At 33.2% G+C, this 22,058-nt stretch overlaps 3 protein-coding genes and 1 long non-coding RNA gene across 11 annotated transcripts in view; 3 read left to right on the top strand and 1 right to left on the bottom strand.

The window, feature by feature from the left end:
* The first annotated feature begins 8,870 nt into the window (after nt 1-8,870).
* On the top strand, nt 8,871-17,673 carry LOC135123605 (ankyrin-1-like). Of its 5 annotated transcripts, XM_064048403.1 has the most exons (6): nt 8,871-8,982; nt 9,102-9,240; nt 9,297-9,388; nt 11,962-12,181; nt 14,771-16,817; nt 17,254-17,673. In XM_064048403.1, the coding sequence occupies exons 3-5, from the start codon at nt 9,380-9,382 to the stop codon at nt 16,522-16,524; spliced, it is 1,983 nt and encodes a 660-aa protein (XP_063904473.1). In that variant the 5' UTR covers nt 8,871-8,982; nt 9,102-9,240; nt 9,297-9,379; the 3' UTR covers nt 16,525-16,817; nt 17,254-17,673. The 5 variants fall into 5 exon arrangements, with proteins under 5 accessions (XP_063904473.1, XP_063904470.1, XP_063904469.1 ...); XM_064048400.1 differs by having other exon boundaries at nt 9,283-9,388; nt 11,962-16,817; XM_064048399.1 differs by having other exon boundaries at nt 11,962-16,817.
* LOC135123607 (uncharacterized) lies at nt 9,402-10,644 on the top strand. The gene is made up of 2 exons (XR_010279671.1): nt 9,402-10,441; nt 10,490-10,644. It is a non-coding gene; the product is annotated as an uncharacterized LOC135123607 (long non-coding RNA).
* LOC135123606 (proteasome activator complex subunit 3-like) lies at nt 17,643-18,757 on the bottom strand. The gene has a single exon (XM_064048404.1). It carries the CDS (start codon nt 18,440-18,442, stop codon nt 17,708-17,710), a length of 735 nt encoding a protein of 244 aa, XP_063904474.1. The 5' UTR covers nt 18,443-18,757; the 3' UTR covers nt 17,643-17,707.
* Nucleotides 18,758-21,672: 2,915 nt separating this feature from the next.
* LOC135123608 (uncharacterized) overlaps nt 21,673-22,058 on the top strand; it is a 51,316-nt gene continuing 50,930 nt past the window's right edge. For 3 of the 4 annotated variants that reach the window (XM_064048406.1, XM_064048405.1, XM_064048407.1), the window contains exon 1: nt 21,674-21,882. In XM_064048406.1, coding sequence (XP_063904476.1) covers nt 21,817-21,882 — 66 coding nt within the window. In that variant the 5' untranslated portion in view covers nt 21,674-21,816. Of the gene's footprint in view, nt 21,898-22,058 lie in introns of all 4 variants that reach the window. The other variant, XM_064048408.1, reaches the window with a different exon arrangement.

Genomic DNA, 22,058 nt, shown 5'->3' on the forward strand with positions numbered 1-22,058 from the left:
CCTCGTGAGCTTTAAATGGAATGAATGGAAATATTTTAAGTATTATTCCTACATTAACAATATAATATACCATAGTGTATGAAGGATAAGTGTTAATTTCCAACCATACCACCATAGTAGATCCTAAACTATCCTTCTTTTTCGTTCACGCTATTCCCTTCCATCTCCTGTCAGTATTTTTTTCTCTTTTTTTCTCTTCTTTTAGTTCATCACTCCTTTCGACACATTTTGAATTTACTTCTTTATGTTTCTGTGACTTTTAGGAACTCTTCTCACGTTTACTTTTGGTTTTTCCATCTTCTTAATGCTTTATTTCTTGTTTGTCTCTTTAAAACGTAAAATTCCTCATTCCACTCGTCATTTTTTCTCCTTCCACTTTTTGTTACACTAATTTCAACCTTCATTTCTGCATCTTTTTTAATAGTTGTTCCAATTTATCCCATTTTGATTCAACGAAAGTGTGCGTTCTTAACTTCTCTTCCAATGCGCCACTGGTCCTCTCATTACATATTTTCCTGTTTTCTGTCATATTCTTCTATTTCAACCTCCAGTGGCATATGCTCGGAGTCTATCTTTTTTCCTACTTTGAGCTGCGATAATTCGTCCCATATATTTTCATTCACTGTTGCATAGGTAATCTTACCGATTGTCCTGTCAGTCCTACAAACGTTAAACCCCCTTCATCAACACTTTCAGTTTTATTTCTATTCAAGATCACATATCTTCTCTCTTCTACTAGTTCCAACATTTGTTTTCCGTCCTTATTTTCACTTTCATCTTTGAATTTTCTTTTTCCAGCATCTTCTGTATTGCTTATTCTTCCTCCTTTCTATCATATTCCTGTATTGAAATCGCTACAATTACATGTTAATCTTAAGTGTCTTACCATATGTAAAATATTTATTTGTGTGTATCAAGGTTATAAAGAAGAAATTTTTCTACCGACTTGAAGCTGCTGAAGAGACATGCAAATCAGGTGAGGCTGAAAGAGTTCTCTTTGGTTATATAAATGATTTTGAGGTTAGTAAATCTGTTTTCATTGTTGGATAAAAATTCCTGGAGGTTTGATAAAAAGCAAAGTGCTACTTTTTTTTTACTTTATTTAGATACTAAAGCTGCAGCTCAATTAAAGGAGCTTTTGGATTTTTTTATTTAAAAAAATGTTGGACAAAAACACAAGGCCAAGGACGCTAAAGTAAGTTTTCGACGTCTGAGTCCAAAAAAGGAATTCTCACATTTCAGTATGAAAAAATGACATTTAATAGATGTAACTGAGGACTTGAAACGACTATACCTGCAATAATCGCTTAAAGAAGTTCTTTTTTAGGCGACCAGGTGTGTCTGTTTTGTAATGGCGGAGTGCGTTCAAATGCAAAATGGTGACTGGTCGGGAAAGAGCTCTTAAAAAAAAATGCAAAACATGGAAGGCAAATTGCTTATTCCTCCATCTTGGAAACAGAAAATCTTGTGAGATAAGCTAAACACAACTTATTTCCCAGCTGAAACCTCTCCAGGTTTGAAAAATGAAATCAAATGTTATTTTAATTCACAATGAAAAAATTCTAATTAAAGTAACTGGTTCGGTGGCTCTGATCAAGGTGGTGATCCATTTTGGCTACACACAGTGTTGCAATTGACTGATGGACTCAATTTGTACATTTAGTTATTGTTGATTCATTGCTTTTATATAGGTCGTAAGCGCATTATTCTGATGATGATTAAATGAACTAATGCAATTACAAAGCAAACAAATCTCGGTTACCCAACACTGTCACAAGATCGTTAAACAACATGAAATGTATGTAGGGTAAAATTATGAATCGATTCAAGTTAATGATTAAAATCAAAATGAGTTCACAAAAATTACATTGTGGATCAGACAAAACAATAATTCGAGAATAAGTGTTCAAATTCAAGTTGTAAGAAATTATAAAAAAGAAAATATTAAATTATGCGCTACCATCGTCGAGTCCACTATGATGTTAATCATATTTTTCAAAGTCCTTTTTACTTCCTGGCCGTAAACAAAGGAAGAGTCCGTCCGCCGACTCTCTACTTTTACGTTTTCTCGACCTTTCATGACCCATAGAGTACGAAGAAATAGGTGTCTCGTTTCCGTTTGTATGTCTATCTGTCTGCCGTCCCGGATTTTTATTAGACAGATATTCTCCGAGAGTACTGAGCCGATTGTTGTCAAATTTTGTATTTATATTAGGAATATCATGTAGATGGTAAAGCGCTAACCAAAATTTGTCTAATCATCCCCACCACTAATGCGATGACGTCACTTTTTACATAGTAAATGGGTTTTAAATTGTATAAAATAACATAGTCCTACACCTGTAGTTTATGACTCCCAATTGAGTTGCAAAAAACACTGAGTTAAGTAAACTTTCACAGATAATTTCATTTATATTTCACAGGTCTCGATGTCGCAAGATCTCTGAAAAAATATTTTTTACGGATAACTTTACAGCCTATACATATTTTGCCATTGACGACTATTGATTGCCCTACTGTTTCGATGGCCACAGTGATTTATGTGAGTACAAACGAGCTTTCAACGAGTTTGTGTGTAAAGAAACAAACTTCTCTATAGACTTCCGCTTATTTTCAGTGTTTTTATTAAATATTCGTAGGCAGCATCACGACATATTTACGGTTACGGTCTTTGTAAAACTTTGCACGTTTGTCCTGGTTTTGGATGACTCCACGCCACCATGGAAGGTATTTTGAATTGTCCGTAAAGTACACTTAATTATTATTTTTCTGCAGACAAAAGTGTTTAAAAATATGGCAGATCTTCGTCATCGACTTTTTAGAGGTCAAACTAGTAAAAAATTGTTTAATTTTTTTAACGGTTTATTTTATTTTTTTCTTGATTCTTCAAGCTTTGTCGTTCGTTCGCAGAGCTAGCGTTAATTATTTCGTCCAGTTTGGACCGACATTTTTCATTGTAGTTTATGTAAGTGCCTTAATAATTTATAATTTTCTTTTTGTTATATATGATAATTTGTTGTAGTTGATTCTCTGCATTTTGTCTTTGTACTTTTTATCACCACTGATAATCTCCTCTACAAAATATATGCGTTCTTGGAAAGTCCCAGTCAACCAACAGTGGCAAAAACAATACAATCAAACTTTGTTGATAGTCACTGTGTATTTAGCGGTGACTTTTTTTCTCGGGCTGATTACAGCCTTCTTTTATGTTATGCCCACAGAACAAGACAAACAAGTTTTCTTTGAAAACGACGTAGCAGAAGTATATTTTCCGAAGTGGCAAAATTTTGTCATCTGGTTTTCGAAAGCTGGCTTCGTACCTTTGACGTACATCTCCATAGTTCAGCCTTCATTGCGAATCGTTTATTGCTGGATGCATGTGAAGTTCCACATTTACAATTGTTTGTTTTTTCTGAAAAACATGACTGGCGATGATCGAGAAATCGCAGACAATTTGAAGTTTTGTCTCCGATATCACATCAAAATTACTCAGTAAGCAAACAATACCCATTGAACTATTTAGTTTTATCGACACGTTTCAGAATTTTGAGAAAAATTCTACGAGGTGTCCAAATTTACGTTTTGCCCTTTCAAATTGTGGGCACGTTTTTGATGGCGAATATCGCTATTTATTATTTTTGGGTATGTGTTTCGCGCGAGTCTTCTTGTTGTAATTTTTTTTCAGTTTCAAGATGTCTTAACAGATCAGTATCTTCGCATATTCTCGTTGGTAATAACGGCGTTTATTATTCTTTTCGGTCTCGCGGAAAGTGGTCAGGCGATCGAAGATGTCGTACGTATTTCTCATTTTCCGATTTCAAATAATAATTAATAGTATATTATTAGCCAAGGTTGCAGAGCCAAGCATTCTAGACCGAGCGCAAATTAGAACCCGAGACGCGCAGCGTCGAGGGCTCTGAAGCGCGAGGTCTAGAAGTGGCTTTGCAACCGTGGTTAATATACTATTTTTTTCACTAGTAGAAACCATAAGACAATAAATTGAAAAAATAAACGTTCAATTTTTTGACGCAACATGATTGTGTTTTGATTTCTAATCAAACTTAATCTAAATCTTCAACACGAAGAAAACCGTTTATACTTGTCGCTGAGTTAATCATTTTATCTTCTACCGTCTACCAACTACCATGCGTATACTCAAGTAATGTTTGTAGCACACATTTGTTCATTTTTTAAGAAATAATCACATCAAACATTGCGTACATAACCTCAATTTTTCTTTTTGAACCGGTGGTCGCAAAAGTTGAATTTGCTACCTCTAAATGAGTCGACATTTGCATGCTTAATGATTGCTAGTGAAAAAAAGATTTTTTCTAGTCGGATAATATATTGGATGAGTTGATAAATCTAGACTGGTGCGACTGGAGCGAAAGCAATAAAAAGATGTATCTCATGTTTTTGGTGAACACTCAGAGGCAGTTTAAAATTAAATACTCCGAAAATATTTCGTTGAATTATAAGATGGGGGTTGAGGTGAGTTTTGTGCTTTTCTAAGAAGGTTTATAAATGTGTTGGTTTTTTAGATGGTGAAGACTTTCTTTTCTATCATATCTGTAATGTCGAAGCTTCAGAAATAACTACATATAATTCATATTAAAGCATTTCGAAATTGTAAATCGATAAATTTTTGCTTATTAATAGAAAATTCAAGTCTCTAATGTGATTATATCGATTAGTGGTTAATTTAATGACGTTATAAAATATTTTTAGGTTGTTAATGATGCTTCTCAGTTAAATACTGACACAATTTATAGACGTCGTCTATTTTTGTGAACAAGTAAGTTTTTTAAAATATTACCAAAGCTTTAACTATGTGCGAAGCACTTATCACGAAGGTATAATTTAATCATAGACATAGTCAATGAAAAGATAATAAGAATTATTGTTATTTTTTAGTTGAAGTTTAGTTGACACTTGGAAAATGTGTTTGTCCCAGTTACAGACACCAAGGTTACCTATTATCGACACCCATGTAGGTTCAATGTTTATATTTAATAATAATTTATAAAAATATGTAAATAATTAAAAATATACAAACAACACAAAAAAATACTAGCAACTTAACATTTAAGCTCTGAAATTTCACAAATATAACATAAACCTCTCTTAGTTTTTAATATTGGCTTTTTCATTTTTTTGTACAATTTCTGGTTACTGATACACTAAAATGTCTTTCTTGGCCGGCCTCTTCCAATTTAGCCATTTCTTCTCTATATGTTCAACATCGTAGGTATTTTCTCCCGTGTCATCACTTCATCAGTATTGATTCTGATGATTTTTCTGGGTAAACGATGTTCATTATTGTACGATAACATAAGCGTTAAATTTCTAGTAAGTTTTCATTATTTTTACTTCCTATTGTAGAGTGCGAATTGTTGTCACTATGTATGTCTGTTTTTTTTTTTTTTTTCATTACCTGTTGTGATGTTTTTCCCTTTCTGCACATTAATTTTTTCTTGCTGTCTGTGTTTACGCTCTTGTTTTATTTTTCCTTTTTCTATGGTTTCTTTTTCTATTTTCTCTTCCTCTTCTTATAATATTCTTCCAAAGCTTTGGAAGACGCAACAGCGGGTACTTTTTCTTTTTTCTTTTTTTTTGACAACTTTTTCTTTGGGTTCCGGCCAACATAGAGATATTTTAAAAGGAAAAGGAATCATTTCACCACTACTATAAGTTTCTGCTGTAGTTTCAAAATATATTAACTGATGAGTATCCAAGAACCACATTGGTAGAAATTACAGCTTTCATTGTGCTTTTGGTCTTACTAAAACAGAACAAGCAGTTGCAGCATAATTTTGAATATCTGTACTTTTACTAAAAACAAAATTTAATCGTCTGATATTTTTGATGTTTTACACGTTGATTGGTGTGACTAGAACGAGGCTAATAAGAAAATGTACCTTATTTCTATACCCGTCATTTTTACATAGTGCAAATATTTTCAACTGCCGCAAGATTCCCTAAATTTCGAAATTTCATTGTTTTGTTTAAAAAGGCGCAAAGTAGAAAAAATACCGTATGACAGCTCATTTATAAGACATTTTGTCGCACTTACTCTGTGCGTGCTACAAAATGCTTCTTATAAAATTCGTACCATAATATATTATTGTCGTGGAAAATATTGTCCTGTCGTTAAATATTACCCTTGTCGTGCGATAACTTATTTTGACGGAAAATATATTTTTTTGTCGTCCAAAAGATTTTCGGTTCGTCCGTTCATTATAGTGGTCTTTCAAACAACTTTTTTACTTCCTAAGCATAAGCAAAGGAAGTATTGTAATCGAGTCCGTCGGCCAACTCTACTTGTACGTTTTCTCGATCTTTCATGACCCCTAGAGTACGAGGAAATAGGTCCCCCATTTCCGTCTGTCTGTCCGTCTGTCTGTCTGTTCATCTGTCTGTCCGTCTGTCGGTCTCTCTCTCTGTCTGTCTGTTTGTCAGTCTGTTCAATTTTAAAATCATTATAACTCCACCAAAATGTGATAAGGTTTTTTTCTTCCTGTTTTTCCCAGACTCACCAGTTGATTGTTAAGAAGGAAGTTGTTGATGATTCGAGACAACTTGAGCAGAATCCGCAAACATCTTTGACAAAATTTCCTCTGCAGTCAGGAGTTTCTGTTGCAACATGAAATTGAACAATGGGCCTTGCACAAAGTGGTGAACATTTTGAACATCTACTGTGATGTTTACCCGCAATAAATTTGTTTCTTTTTATTGTAATGAATTAGTTTTATTTTTTAAAAAGATATGAAGCATTTAGGCAACCAATTATACAGATGCGTCTGATCTTTGTCATGCGTCCTTGGGCATTTAGTACGGTTCAAATCGAAGAGGCGGTACGTTTACATGACCCTCTGCGACCCTATAATCATTTATAGAAACCCTGTATTAGTGGCAGTAAAAATTAATAATGTAATTAATGTAGTTAATATTTTTTACACGCAGTTTTACAAACCCTGCCTCTGGGTTGCTGGCCAATATCCAAGATACTTAGCCAGCCCTTGAAAATAGCACATTAAATGAAAAATTGTACGAGTAAATTGTAAGCTGAATAGATCTTCGAAGCAGCTGTACAATAAGACGACAAAAAAGAACACTTTGTAAAAGTTTCAAAATTTTATTTACATACGAGTACATAATACAATACAAATTTACAATACCTATTCATTATTGAATAAAATAAGCTTCGTAAATTTACTTCTTATTATACCCTACAATTTTTTTGTTTTTGATTTATTTTTCTCGTTTCATGGTGTAACCTTATGTTTATGTAAGTATCTGCTATAACTTTAATTATACAAATTATCAAATAAATCTTGATTTAAAATATGCACATTCATGATTTCGTAAGAAAATACCTTTTCACAAATATGTTTCCTAAATAACTGAATCGCAAAATATTCCGAAATATTTTCTATTTTGACCAACTGATGGCCATTTTTTTAAAGGTGGTTTCAATTGTTTTACAAATAAAAGTTACAATTTTAGTAGATAATATTAAGCCAACTCTATTCTTATGTTGCAATAACACTGAATGTGAGCTATCGACAAACAATTGTGACTTACATATATCGCAAGATATATTTTTTGCAATTTTTTTCACCACACATCCCGCAATGTATTCAACCACATGATTTTTGTACTCAGAAAGCATATTATTGTTCAATGAGCAATAGTCGTGCTCTTCTTCTGACAATATTTGTCTTTTATATTGTTGATTAACGAACTTTTGGACACAATTCTTTTTCCACAACCTACACTTAAAATACTAGTGCTGTCAACAGTTAAACAATTAGAGTACTATCAGTGACTATGTATTTAACATCTATACTCACTGGTACTACTTTTGTTTCTTTGATCTGGTGCCGGACTAATAATTTTCTACACGCACACTGAAATTGAAAAGAAGAAGATTTATTGTTTCCACCGCGACGTCTAATGCAGCTAAAAATAATTTCTAAATGATCCTGACTTAATTTATAAGTCAGGATATATTTTAAATAGGAGTAATTATTAATGATTAAGTCTTGATGTAAATGCAAAACTGTAGTTAGACAAATAGGAGTAATAAATACTAAAAATTTTGTTTTCCTATTTGAGTGGATTAATAAATTTCCATAAGCAGTGACAAATATTCAATGTACTGTTTGATCTTCTCGTCAAATTCTTTAAAGTTTTTAGGAGACAAACCGCGACTAAACTCTGACTTGGCACAATTCTTCGAATTTAACATGGCAAAGACATTGTTTATCACCAAACAAAAGTGGGCAGTAGCCTCGCAGCCTTCAAAATCTTTTATATTAATATCCCTGCAAAATAGTAAAGTATAGTTACTAACACTTTGACTGAAGGTTTGTCCAGCTAATGGTGCAGCTAACGAAACTTTCATTTTTTCATTTTGGTAGTGTATATGACGTTGTGAAAGTTTTGTGGCAGCTTTCAATGGTTCTTCTCTCTGCAATTTTTCTAACTTTGCTATGTAAGCCCACTCAATTTTATTATTATCATTTGTCTTTTACATATCTTTGCTTTCGATACAGCAGGGTAGCTAGAACGGATGACATATTTTGTTCGTGGCCCTGAAAAATCCCCAATACGCATTCCAGATCTTATTAACCTTGGCTAAGACGTTACGTTTTTCACCTTAAGCATGTTTAACGAATTTTTTTATCTCTTCTCGGTACTTGAAAATTCTGAAAAACAAATTATAAAATTAGTTTTCTTAAATTGTAAGCAAGCTATGCTCTGCGCAAATTTTCGTTTTCGTTGGACACATCCAACATCCAATAACGTTAAGTCCCCCTACTCCCTGTGTTAAGTTGTTTACATGCTGTAGAATAGAAACAAATTTACATAAAGTGGGTGACCTTAGTACGTTTATGTTGCATGTCAAACATTTGACCTGCTCAAAACATTAGCTTCTTTTAAAAGTTGACAATGTACATTTTATATGTTACATAAAAGGTAACAGACAATATTCTCGGCACGCAGTCTTCGCTGTGAGTCTTCGATTAAAAAGACTCACAAATATTGCTGTGATTCACTGTCCCATCAATTTCTAACCACAATCCACATTGTTGTAGGTGCAACTTTGTGAAGTAGACACGTCGCCAACAGCAAACAATATTATTTATTAATTCATTACTGAAAAAATGGATCATCGATGGCCCCTTTAACATTGTTTCTTTGCTTAAAGTGTTACTGACTTCGAGAATCATGGAGGTGAGTTAATATTTAGTAGGTACATCTACATCTACTTTCTAGTTTGTGCTTTCTAGGTTAATGTTGCTGAACGTAGCTTTAGATGTGGATTCGTGATTTGATAAATTTACGTCGCAATATGATTAAAGGAATATTTTAAATGAAAAAAGTATTTCATTTTTTATGAAATTTTTTTTTTGTTTTAAAACGGGTGTTTGTTTTTGAAACTACGCAGCACTTTTTTGAGCAGTTAAAATCTGCCTTTTTCCGTAAACTAGCAAGTATTTGTTATGTAATATAGTCAAGGTTTCGCTAAAAATCCCAAAAATTTTACAATTTGCGTTGGCACCAACTTTGGGTCTACATTTGCAGTGCTATCTATAAGTGAAAGTCCGGACTATACCGAGACACAGGAACGTAATCTGACTACGTAACTCTTCCGTGCAACTATTTAATGGTAGATGTCTCTGGCAGTTAGGTGTCTTATTTTTAACACTTAAACAATGATAGCATAGGCAAAATTACACAAATTTTTGAATAAGATAATATATTGTTTTATTAGGATTAAAAGTGGTGATTTTTTGGCGAGCAAAATTTTGGGAGTGAAAAAACCCACTTTTAATCCGAATGAGACATGCTATTTTTTGTCCTGCTATTAATGTAACACAAAAATAGGAAATAATTCAATAAAAAAAATGTAATGAAAATGGAATCAGTAGCCTGGTATTCACGTAGTCATGATTACCTATTTTTTATTTACGTTGTGTCATTGATTTTCAAAAAGTATCAAAAATTTATTCATTTTTCGCCAACAATGAATGTTGAAGAAGATTTGCCTCCAGATGTGGTTGAAAAGGCACAAATAGTGATTGCAGACTTACTTCCGACCAAATAGCTTGAAATCTCTGAGTTTACCTATAAGCGCTTCGTGAGATGGTGTAAGGAGAAAAACATTGAAACCTATTCTGAAAACGTTTTGATGGTGTATTTTGCCATTTTGGGAAAAACAATGAAATCATCCACACTATGGTCGCAATATTCGATGGCAAAGACGAGTTTAAATATAAAAAATGGAATAGATGTAGAAACATTTTCTAAACTAAGAGCGTTTTTGAAGAAACAAGCGGAAGGTTACAAGTCAAAGAAATCAAGAGTTTTAACAAATGACCAAATAGAAGATTTTTTAAGCTATGCTCCAGATGAAAAATATTTATTTACGAAAGTAAGTTTACAGCTTAAATTAATGAAATGAGTATAAGTTGTCCTTCAGGTCGTTGTAATCTTCGGAGTGAGTTGCGCATGCTGTTGTCAGGAATTGGTGGAATTAAGAATGGACAATATTGAAAATGTTAAATCAGGTTTACTTGTAACGATTCCTCATACGAAAAATAAAAAACCAAGATCATTTACCGTTATGGAGGAAAAATATTTTAATATTTACCAGAAATATATAGCTCTTCGACCAAAAAATTTTCATGAAGTTCGATTTTTCGTTAAATACCTAAATGAAAAGTGTCAGCGACAAGTAGTTGGGTTTCACAAAATTAGCGATATTCCACGAAAAATAGCTAAATTTTTAAAATTGGAAAATCCCAATGAATATAGCGGGCATTGCTTACATCGCACTTCTGCCACTTTCCTTGTAGATACTGGAGGTGACATTATATCTCTCAAGAGACAGGGAGAGTAGAAATCGAATAGTGTAGCGGAGGGTTACATAGAGGAATCAGTGAAACACAAAGAAGATATAGCGCGAAAATTTTTTCGGTTAGATGAAGCGAGTATGAGTGGAGTGATTCCCCAAAAAACACCGAAGTGCAGTGAAGTCAATATAACCAAAGACGTAACTGACAATGAAATAGTAGTGACGGCAAATCGCTAATCCAATTTTCTGAAAGTTATTCTAATCAATCATTTAATATCAATTTTAAAATTTAGAAATTATGTAATGTGTTTAATTATTATTGTTAATAAAATTATTAAATATTAAAGACAACATTATTAATATTTTCAAAATTGACGAAAAAATATAGTTTGAGATTAATTATTATTTGTTTTTAATCCTAGCATTTAAAAGAGTTTAGAAACCTAGGATTAAAAGTGAATTTGTTCTAATTACAAAAACGTCTACTTTTAGTATGGAAATTGTCATTAAAAGTGTCATGTTTTAAGACGACTGGAGAAAAACGTTATTAAAGTTTGGACCGAAGAAAAATTTTACTACAACAATGAAAATAAAGTACATACTTCAAATTATAATAAATAAACAATTTTTTTTAAGTACATTGGGAACGTGATAATGAATGTTTTTCAATTGATTAGTTTACCAGAATTTCTATTTTCGGTCTAAACAAAATTAATAAGCGAATTAATTTTTTATAAATTCGTTAATAAAAGATAGAAGTAATAAAAAAAATCCATAACATTTTTATCAAAGTAGTGGAAAGAATTAGTGATAATGATAAAAATTTAACAAGTTTGGTGGGCAATAAACCAAAGTATTAAAGTTTTTTAATAATTTCATCAATTTTTTAATCATCTATTTGCAACTTATCGGGTCACGATTCAAGCTGGCGTACATTCACTTCTAGATCTTACACTGTGATGTGTACATATTTAAATAGTCTCACTTGTCACTTTTTTTTATACTCAAATGTCACTTACTTTTGCGTCCTTGGCGTTGCATCTTTGTTATTGTTTGCCAAAATGTTCACTAACCGTTAACTCATATATTTTTTTCAGACATTTAAAAGAAGATCCGGTACAACCACTAAAGATATCGACTATGAAAATTTGAACATCGCCAACATCGGGATCAACTGCGCTACTGACGATGAAGTAGAGGATTTTTACTTATCTTCTAATGATGAAAATTTTGGTGATTTTGATGATATAGTTATTAAAATAACATCAGCAGCAGGTAGCAATGTCTCTGCTTTACAACTTAAACATAACGTTGAAGGTAACTTACACGTAGCAAAACTCAAACAAGAAAACGGAGATTTTAGCTTAAAAAAATACTTCAATTCTGCTCAAAATATAAACTGCCACGTTGATAATTTTATTTTATGTACTAATCTTAAGTTTGGCGTTAAGGAACATACACGATTTTGTCTTGATGGTGAAGATTTTCAAATTGGATTGTCTCCATTTTATCCGAAAGATAAAATTTTTCAGTTATCAGATACATTAAATCATTGTTATAGGTTTCATGTTGTTGAAGATGACTGTTTATATGATTACTCTCCAGAAATTTTAATGTACAGACAGTTTTTTGAGAAATTTTATTTCTTTGTTAATCAGGATAATTCTAAAATTCTTTTAACAAAAATAGTCGAGAAGTTTACAAAATTATTTCTTGCGAATCAAACCGAATGTGATGTGTATTTGAAAATGATATCCAGGTGGAGTCAACAGCAGGGTGAGAAATATAAACTTTGTAAAAATTGGGTGCAACATGCCATTGCACATACCCTCTTATCTTCTCGAATTAAACCGTTGTGTTTTGGTAGTAGTGTAAATGAGAATATGAAAATTTTACGAGAGGCAATTTCTGCTTTCACTGTTACGGTATTTGAAAATAATACTTACCATAAAATTAAATACTTATGGGGCGATGCCATGAGTCAGATTAAAGATACTAAAGAATTAAATAAAACACGAGAAATGTATCATCTTAGCCATCCTTACATTGAAACTCTAGACAATTTAGATTTGAAGTTATTAAACACATTGCTGTGGTTGAACAGTAAATGTCCAATAATTGTAACGGAAGATGCAGTCGCTCACAAATTGATAAAGTTATGTCCACAAGTTAGGATTATTCTTCTTATAGATGATATTAATAAAGAAAATATTAGTCATGGTTCAGTTTTTCGAAATTTGTCGGACTTAAAACCACCACACCTAGATAAGGTACTCGAAAAGTTTAATGTTTCAATTCAAGGAAAAGAAGAGGTCAGTTTAAAAAATGCATTTAGTCTTGATTTTACTCATACTATAAGAACAAGCCATTTGGTAGAAATGTTGGAGGGTCCGTATACTATCGGCGGTCTGTTAGAAAATCTTCCCGAACCATATATCGAACGAAATTTATGTCGAAATGTTATAAATATAAAATATTTTCAAAGGAATGATGAAAATACTTCAGTTGTAATTGATGACGTGCAAAACACTGATTCATTAAACCAGAAGTTGAAAAATTGCAGTATTCATAATATAGAAAATTACTTAAATGAACGAGATTCAAGCGTTCATTCGACTGAGACAGAAAGAGATACTACCCGAATTAACGTTTTTATCACTAGAAACAAATGTCACAAAACGCAGTTTGAAGCAATTTGTGACAAAAATAAAGATAAGAAAATTTTCCACCACTTGAGATTTATAGATGAAGACAGTTTTGAGTGGATTCAAAGTAAGGGCAATATAAGCAGTTTAGAAGAATATAAAGTGAATAAGTTTCTCTTATCAGAAAAAGAGATGTGGTGTCGAAATCTTGCGAACAATATAAATTTGATAATTAGTAACCCGGGAATGGGAAAGTCCGAGTTAATGAACAGTTTGAAAAACACATGTCCTTCAAAAATTTGGATCATCTTTATAAAACCCACAGATATTTCTCTCTTTTCGAAATATATTATAAACGATAATAATCGGTCTGATAATTTAGATTCTTTACAAAATTTTCTTTTGAATGAGAAGTATAAATGGATGGACCAAGTAGCAAAGGAGTTTTTACAAGTGTTTATTAAACAGAATCAAGTATTTTACGTTTGGGATGCTTTGGACGAAATTCCTACTGAATATCTAGCAACAATTACAAATTTAATTGTTGAACTTTCAAAGAAAGGTCACCCCCAGTGGATAACAAGTCGATTTCAACTGAAACGTTTATTAGAGACTAAATTTAATGTGCTTTCTTTAAACTTGTGTCAATTCAGTGAACAAGAGCAAACCACTTACATTAAAAAACGTCTAGAAAACATTTATATAACCGAACAATTTGAAGAAATTATAAGTAAAATTCGGTCTTCATTTGTACTGGTTGAACATAAAGAAATATTAGCCATACCTTTACAGATCTTTATGCTTACAAATTTGCTTCGTCAAGATATAAGCAAATATTTTAAACTCCTTAATGATATATTTGTTTTGACTGATTTATATCATTATTTTGTGGAAGAAAAGATGAAGGTCTACTTTGAAAAAAAATCCTTGTCTGAATCAGCAGTTAAAATACTAGAAACTGCAATTCTCAAGTACCACCAAAACTTAGCCCTGAAAACATTATTCTCCAAAGAATTCTTAAAGACACTTAATATCGATATTGAAAATAGTTTCGAAGACTTTAAAGAAGAATACGTTTCGGTTGGTTTATTAACAAAGATAACGTCAAAACCAGCTTGTTTTATTCATAACTCGTTTGCCGAATATTTCGCAGCGCTTTATTTCTCTCAAAATCAGCGGCTTTCATCTATTTTTGTAGATGTGATTTTTGGGCCAAGGTATGTAAATGTACGTTTTTTTTTCGATTTGCTGTTGGCAAAAGAATCACCACCTCATGTGGCAGTATTATACAAAAACATCAATGTATTGGAGAATTATGAAAAAGAAGTTTGGACAAGTACAGATGCCGGTGGACGGAGTGTTTTACATATAGCTTCTTCGTGGGGACAAAGACATCCTCGATTGGATGTTACAACAACTTTTGGCGCTTATATCGTAGATGATTCTGGTTGTCCTAGTGTTGAGGTTGAAAAGGAAGAAAATGTGAAGATCTTAAATTATTTATTAAATATTTGTGATTTGTATCAATGTGATGCTTTATTCAAAATGACACCCTTAATGTATGCCCAAAAAAGTAACTGCCTTGCTAATGAAATTAAGATTTTGAAGCAACAGAACAACAATTTGATCGATCTACCAATTGATCAGATAGTTAACATATTGTATTATGCAACTGTATGTGAATATGTTGATGTAATAGAACATCTGTATTTAGAAATGTCAACTTCTTTTAGTAGACCACGTGCACGGTTATTAAATTCTCGGAAGAGCATTTTTAATGCTAAAAATAAAATGGGCACGACTTTGCTTTACTTAGCATCCGAAAGAGATTATGAGAAAATTGTTAAATATTTACTGATCTTAGGTGCCGACATAAATTTTCGCAGCACTGACGGAATCACACCTCTTTACGTGGCTTGCCAAAAAGGACACGAAAACATTCTAGAACTTTTAGTTACTTTAGGTGCAAACATTAATCTGGGGAATGTGAAAGGTGCCACACCTCTTTACATAGCTTGCGAAGTAGGAAACGAAAATATTGTGAAGCGCTTAATTGCACACGGTGCAAACATAAACCAGTCGAGAAAAATTGGCGCTACACCCCTTTACATAGCTTGCCAATTCGGATACGAAAACATTGTGGAACTTTTAATTAAATCAGGGGCGAAAGTCAATCTCGATACTGTGAAAGGTGCTACGCCTCTTATGATATCTTCACAGGAAGGACATATTAAGGTTGTGGAACGTTTACTTTTAGCGGGCGCAAAAGTAAATCACTCCACAATTCGTGGTGTTACGCCTCTTTTCCTAGCTTGCGAAACAGGACACGAAAATGTTGTGCACCACTTAATTGCGTTTGGTGCAAACATAAACCAGTCTACAGTCATGGACGCTACAGCTCTTTACATAGCTTGTCAAAATGGACACGAAAATATTGCGGAGCGCTTAATTGCATTTGGTGCAAACATAAATCAGTGTAGCTACACTGGCGTTACACCTCTTTATATTGCTTGCGAAAGAGGGTACGTGAACATTGTTGAACTTTTAGTTACATCAGGCGCAGACATTAATCTCGGGAATGAGGATGGTACCACACCTCTTTTTATATCTACTCAGTTTGGACATATTAAAATTGTGGAACGTTTGATTTCTATGGGCGCAAAAATAAACCAGGGCACTCATTGTGGTGCTACACCTCTTTACATAGCTTGCGAAATAGGAAATGAAAATATTGCGGAGCGTTTAATTGCATTTGGTGCAGATATAAACCAATCTAGATCCAATGGCTGTACACCTCTTTACATAGCTTGCGAAAAAGGACACGAAAAGATTGTAGAACTTTTACTTGTATCAGGTGCAGACATTAATCGTACGGCTTTTATAGGTCGTACGCCACTATCTGTAGCATTAAAAAAAGGACATACCAGAATTGCTGAACTTTTTGGTGTTTCTGATAGTTCACAAATGAAAAAAGTTAAAAAACCAAATGACACAAGGAACTGTGTATTATCTTAAAATACTGAACTCACCAAAAATAAATTAACAAGAGAAAGAGTTAAGACTGAGTACTTTTAAGTATTTATATTGTAAAAATGTCTGTTTTCTAATTCGTATTTAAATAGGATCGGTGCATATCACTCGAATCAGTTTCGGATACTAAGTCATTTAAAATTTGGTAACGATAAAAATATTGTTAAAATATTATTTTGCGTTGAATATCATCAAGAGTCACCAATATTTTGATTCTGTGAAGAATACATCTTTGGGACTGCTTTACTTCTTCTAAACTAGATACATATGGACGTTAGGTAAGTAACAAAATATGTTTCCATATTCTATTGTGTTTTCACATTAAATGCGAATGTAAACAAGAAAACACATGTTAAATTCGGTCGAAATCACAATAGTGTCGTTCGGTACACACGCCGCTGTGAGAAGCGTCTCCGCGAATAAATATCCAAAATTCGAGTTGCAGAACACATAAATCATGACACAAAGTCAGCATTTAATCCCCTTTCCCACTTTCAGTTCATGACCGCATTTAATTAGATCATCTGATATTTTACTTACACATGGGGGTAACGATGGTGTAGAATTTACAACTCAAGATTCGTTTAGGAACATGAGTAACTCCACTGTAGAAGTTTTTCTGCTATTTGGATTTTGAAATTCAACCTATTCTTATTTATGTGAGAGGCGATTTGGAAGTAATTTCCTCACTAATTAATTTTTACATTGCTCCAGACTGCCCAGGAACGATCGTTCGAAGTTTGATTGAAGACCATAGCCATAGAGCTGATCCGTCAAACACTCCTAGAACACCTAAAGTACCTCGACATATGTATTAACTTTAGCGAACTACTCAACAAATGTCGAAATTCTGAAAATTACGTCCCAATTAAAGAAAAACTCATCCTGTTCGACTCACCGTGCAAACTCGGCCGAAAAGTTCGTAGTACTGAAGATGTTTCTTGCAAGACTGCAGTTGGTGCGACGAAGCGTGCTCGGTGAATGCACACTCTATCTATTTTGAAATAAAAAATGAGGCTAATGTAAATAGTGTACATAGGTATGGAACGATTATACCATTCAATCGTTCGGATTCGCAATTGAATAGTGTTCATAAACCGTTTTAAATTATAATTTGTTATTTATGTACTAAAAGATCTTTATTATAAGCTGTCTTTTTGTTAGTTGTTTAGTACAAGGATTCTGTAGGATGATGGGTTCGCGGCGCTTTCAGCTTGTCCAAATTTTTCAAAAACACGTCATGCAAAGAACAGTAATGGTTTCTAATATCGGACATCACTAGACAAAACGAGACATATTCTTTTTCGTCGAGTTCTTGTACGGCTCTCTTGTAGTCCTCCACGTCTGGATACTTGATAATATTTTTTATAACCTTGGCTCTAGAGCAGAAGTATCTGGAGATTCTCTCGTAGAAGAGAGCGGCACACGTTTCCACAGCATGCACCAACGCTAGCGTTTCCTCTTGTATTTCGACTCCAAAGTTATTTCCGTCTTCGATTTTTGGAATCATGTACGAGATCCACATCTTCATTATTTTTGCGTCTTCAACGAGTTTGATCATGGGAGGTTTGACTGTTTCGATTAAATCTATTAAAAACCTGTTGGTCTGCAGTAGTCGGCATGAAACTTTGGTTTGACAAGCACTGTCGTCATATTTTGGTCTCTTTGCTTGAGGAACGGAGTCGCCTTTGTCTAAATCGAGGTCTACACACAAATCTGACTTGGACAACGAGGTCAGATTTTCATGCATGTCGCTAAAATCTCGTTTTTTGAATTTGGGGGTCACTATTAAAGCATTGAGTTTGAGTATGGTTGAGGGGAAACCTGTCAGTAGTAGTTCTTCTGCTTCCTTCTTGAAACGTTCTTTGTATTGAAGGACTTTCTTGGCGTGCAGTTGCGACATTTTGCATCGGATTTAAACCAAATATAACGTGAATTAAAAATTTTAATAACCAGTTAATTTACTACTATTTTGACATTTTGTAAAGTCGTCAAATAATTTGACAGAGAAAACGCTCATTGTAAGTCGTTATGTCACAATTGCTACTATTGCATACATAAGTCTCAATAAAGCAGTTATGTTTGGAATACTCGTCTGATCCTTACATTAACAGAAAATGTTCAAATGTTGTTTAAAATTAACAAGATAACCTGATCCGCTTTTATAGTTTACTGTTCCACCTGTAGTTCAAACATCTAATTTCATTAAAGAATTCACGTCTGTATTTTTCGTAATAATGTTCGATTTATTACCTGTTTGTCACTTTAACTTTAAAAAAATAAATCGTTGAATAAATGGAAGATAAACTTCGCCGACCCTTTACAATGTTTTTACGTTGTCATTGACTGCTAGAATAATAATCAAAAAATAGAATAAATCTGATAACTTCAGTTTTTCGCTTTTATGATACGCAACCAGTAATAACAACATAAATACAAATATGTATATACTGTTAAATTTTCATTTTCATCGCAGAACAATCAAATTGTATGATTGCTCTATTTCTCCATGTACTTAGTCCTTTCCTTTCCCTCTTGGTGGTGCCGAAAGAAAATAAAAGAAAATATGTGAAACATTTTAATTTTTTTCGTATTTTCTTGATGGGTCATGACCCATAGAGCACAAAAAATGGGGATCCCGTTTTCGTCTGTCTGCCGTCTGTCCGGATTTTTTTACCAGACCGATTGCTGTCAAATTTTATATATGTATACTGTATACGAATATCATGTAGATAACTAACCAAACTGTGTCTAATGATCCCCACTAATGTCCCCACCAACAATATGATGGCGTCACCTCAATTGTACATAGTAAATGGGTTTTAAACTGTATAAAATAATATAAAAAATATTACAGTCAATCTTCAGGTGGTTGAGTACGAACATTTTTTGTGCTAGGAAGCGAAGACTGTGAAAATAGTTTATTCTGTTGAACGAGACATTTCCATTGTTATGTCTTGTTACCGCAATGGAACTTCGTAAACGAAGAGTGGAATTCTTCTCTACCCGCCTGTAAGTAAAAATATCTAGCCAAATACCGTTATTTAATAATTCAAGAAACATCGTTAGAGGCTCACGTTAGAGATGTAATCAGCAAATTTGTTCGAACTGGCAGTGTCAACAAAGAGAATTCTCGTGGAAGACCTTCAATATTTAAGAAAGTTGTTGATAATTTGAGAATCTGCAAACAATTTTGACAAAATTTCCTCAGCAGTCCTGTTGCAACATGAAAATAAGCAATGAAAAACATTGCCGAAAGGATGTGACAGCACATTTTTGAAATGAAATGAGTGAATATGTGATTTGAACAAAATAGTGCACTTTTTCAACATTTAGTGTGATGTTTAGCCGCAATAAATTTGTGTCTTTTTATTGTAATGAATGAGTTTTATTTTTTAAAAAGATATGAAGCATTTAGGCAACCAGTTATACAGATGCGTATGGTCTTTGTCCTGCGTCCTTGGCCATTCAGTACATTTCAAATCTGAGAAGCGGCATGTTTACATAACCTACTGCGACCCTATAATCATTTATAGAAATCATGTACAATACGTTTATCTGAGCCGGGAATATAACACAAAAACTAATACGCATCATGAAAAAACACAATATAAAAACAGCGATAAAACGAGATCTGACTATAAGAGCCTAACAGGCACTAGGGAAAATAAAGGACGACAGGAAAAAAGAAGAGAAGAATGGTGTATACAAATTAGAAACTAAAATGCCAAGATTGCAATGCAGTATATGTAGATGAGGCAGGGAGAACGCCAAATGAAGTGGAATTATTACACGAAGAAAAGAAAGGCCGAAAATAGACGTTACTAGAAATGCTGGAAATACACAAATGCAACAAAGACCCAGATGTCAACTATATCAACGACTAAATCGAACTATCATATAAACCCATCTTTAAATTCGTCAGGTGAGAATAACATCGGAGGTTGGTAACAACAAACAAACCAACTATTCCTTCTAGAAGCTTTAAAAAAACTTTATTTCCAATAATAACCGCAACCACTTCGGAAAATCGAAAGAAAAAAGAAAATAGCGAAAAAAATCAAGAATTTTACGTTCACAAAATAGCAGAACTAGTTCCCGTTAGCATTACTACTAATTAAACCTCCTTGCTGCTAATACGTTCTTAAACCTAACCAAAAATAGTGTTCATGTGTAGGAGATGGCTGATGAAGGGGATGGACCCGAAACCGGTATCACCACAATAATGTACCTAAATAAAAACAAATAATTGGCCGATTGCTGAATTACTTAACCTAACTTTACACGCCAATATGGATACAAGCAAATAGAATAATATAGTCCTACACGCGTCGTTTAGGAATCCGTGTCGAGTTTTTTTTACGCCAAACATCTAAATTTGTGAAAAAAAGTCAGAATTATATAATAACATTTTGTAATTTAATTCTAAATCTACAAAATCGGATGCTTTGAAACCTTGTGATTTATGATTACATTAATATTTTTTAGATTTGCTTATACACGGCGACTCAAAAAAATTAATGAATGAGTCAATTTATTTTGTTGGTTAAATCAGGAACTACAAAACCGAATGTTTTGAAATCTTACAGACCTTTTGAAGTTATTCTAAGAATGCTAAATTTTTAATCGATCAAAATGTATCATGTGGATAAAAAAATTAGTGAATGAGTCAATTTACTTTATTGAATAAATCAGGAACGGCCCACTCCATTTTACCGAAAATTTGGGAATACAATATCTACTACTGTTATTAGTATTACACGTTACACGGCACCAATCCAAGTTGACATTCGTGTCCTTGCAAAAATGTTGATCATAAATTTGTTTTAAAGTACGCGTGGCACGACAACAAAAATTCCGGATACTAAGTCCACCGGAGTTCAAGATATCTACCTAAAAGTAACCACACAATTCCATAGAGATTCCGTCGGTGGAGTTCAACATCCAACGTTGCGTTGTTCCATATGCTAGAAATAACTTTATACAAAGTGGGGGACGTTTCTTGGTGGCAAGTTCAACATTTGGCCTGCCTCAAAATATTTTTTGATTTTATTTTTTTAAGTTGGCTTACATAACTTTATATAACGTAAAGTAAGTACGGTATTCTCGACGAACCGTCTTTGATAAAGATATTGTTATCAAATGTTGTGTTCCACTGCCCCACCAATCTCTGACGCATAGGCATCCGACATTGTCGCGGTTGCGACCTTGTGATTTAGATTCGTTGCCATTAATAAACACGATTAGTTATTTCTTTACTCAGTACCTAGAACATGGATGATCGATGGCTTATTTAACATTTTTTCTTTGGTTCAAGTTTTACTGACTTCAGGAATCATGGAGGTGAGTTAATATTTAGTACCATCTACTTTCTAAGTTAATGTCGCTGAGGTTGGTTTGAAATTTGTATTTGTAATTTGATAAATTTGCGTTGGGGCAGGTAGACAATAAACTGAAATGATCTGCAGTTTTCAATCTTGTTAGGATTATTCTATTTCAATATAGATACGGCTTTTCAT

The sequence above is a fragment of the Zophobas morio genome, unplaced genomic scaffold (assembly GCF_036711695.1).
Source record: "Zophobas morio isolate AGI-343-1 ecotype UQ-CSIRO unplaced genomic scaffold, CSIRO_AGI_Zmor_V1 ptg000006l, whole genome shotgun sequence".
Taxonomy (NCBI): domain Eukaryota; kingdom Metazoa; phylum Arthropoda; class Insecta; order Coleoptera; family Tenebrionidae; genus Zophobas; species Zophobas morio.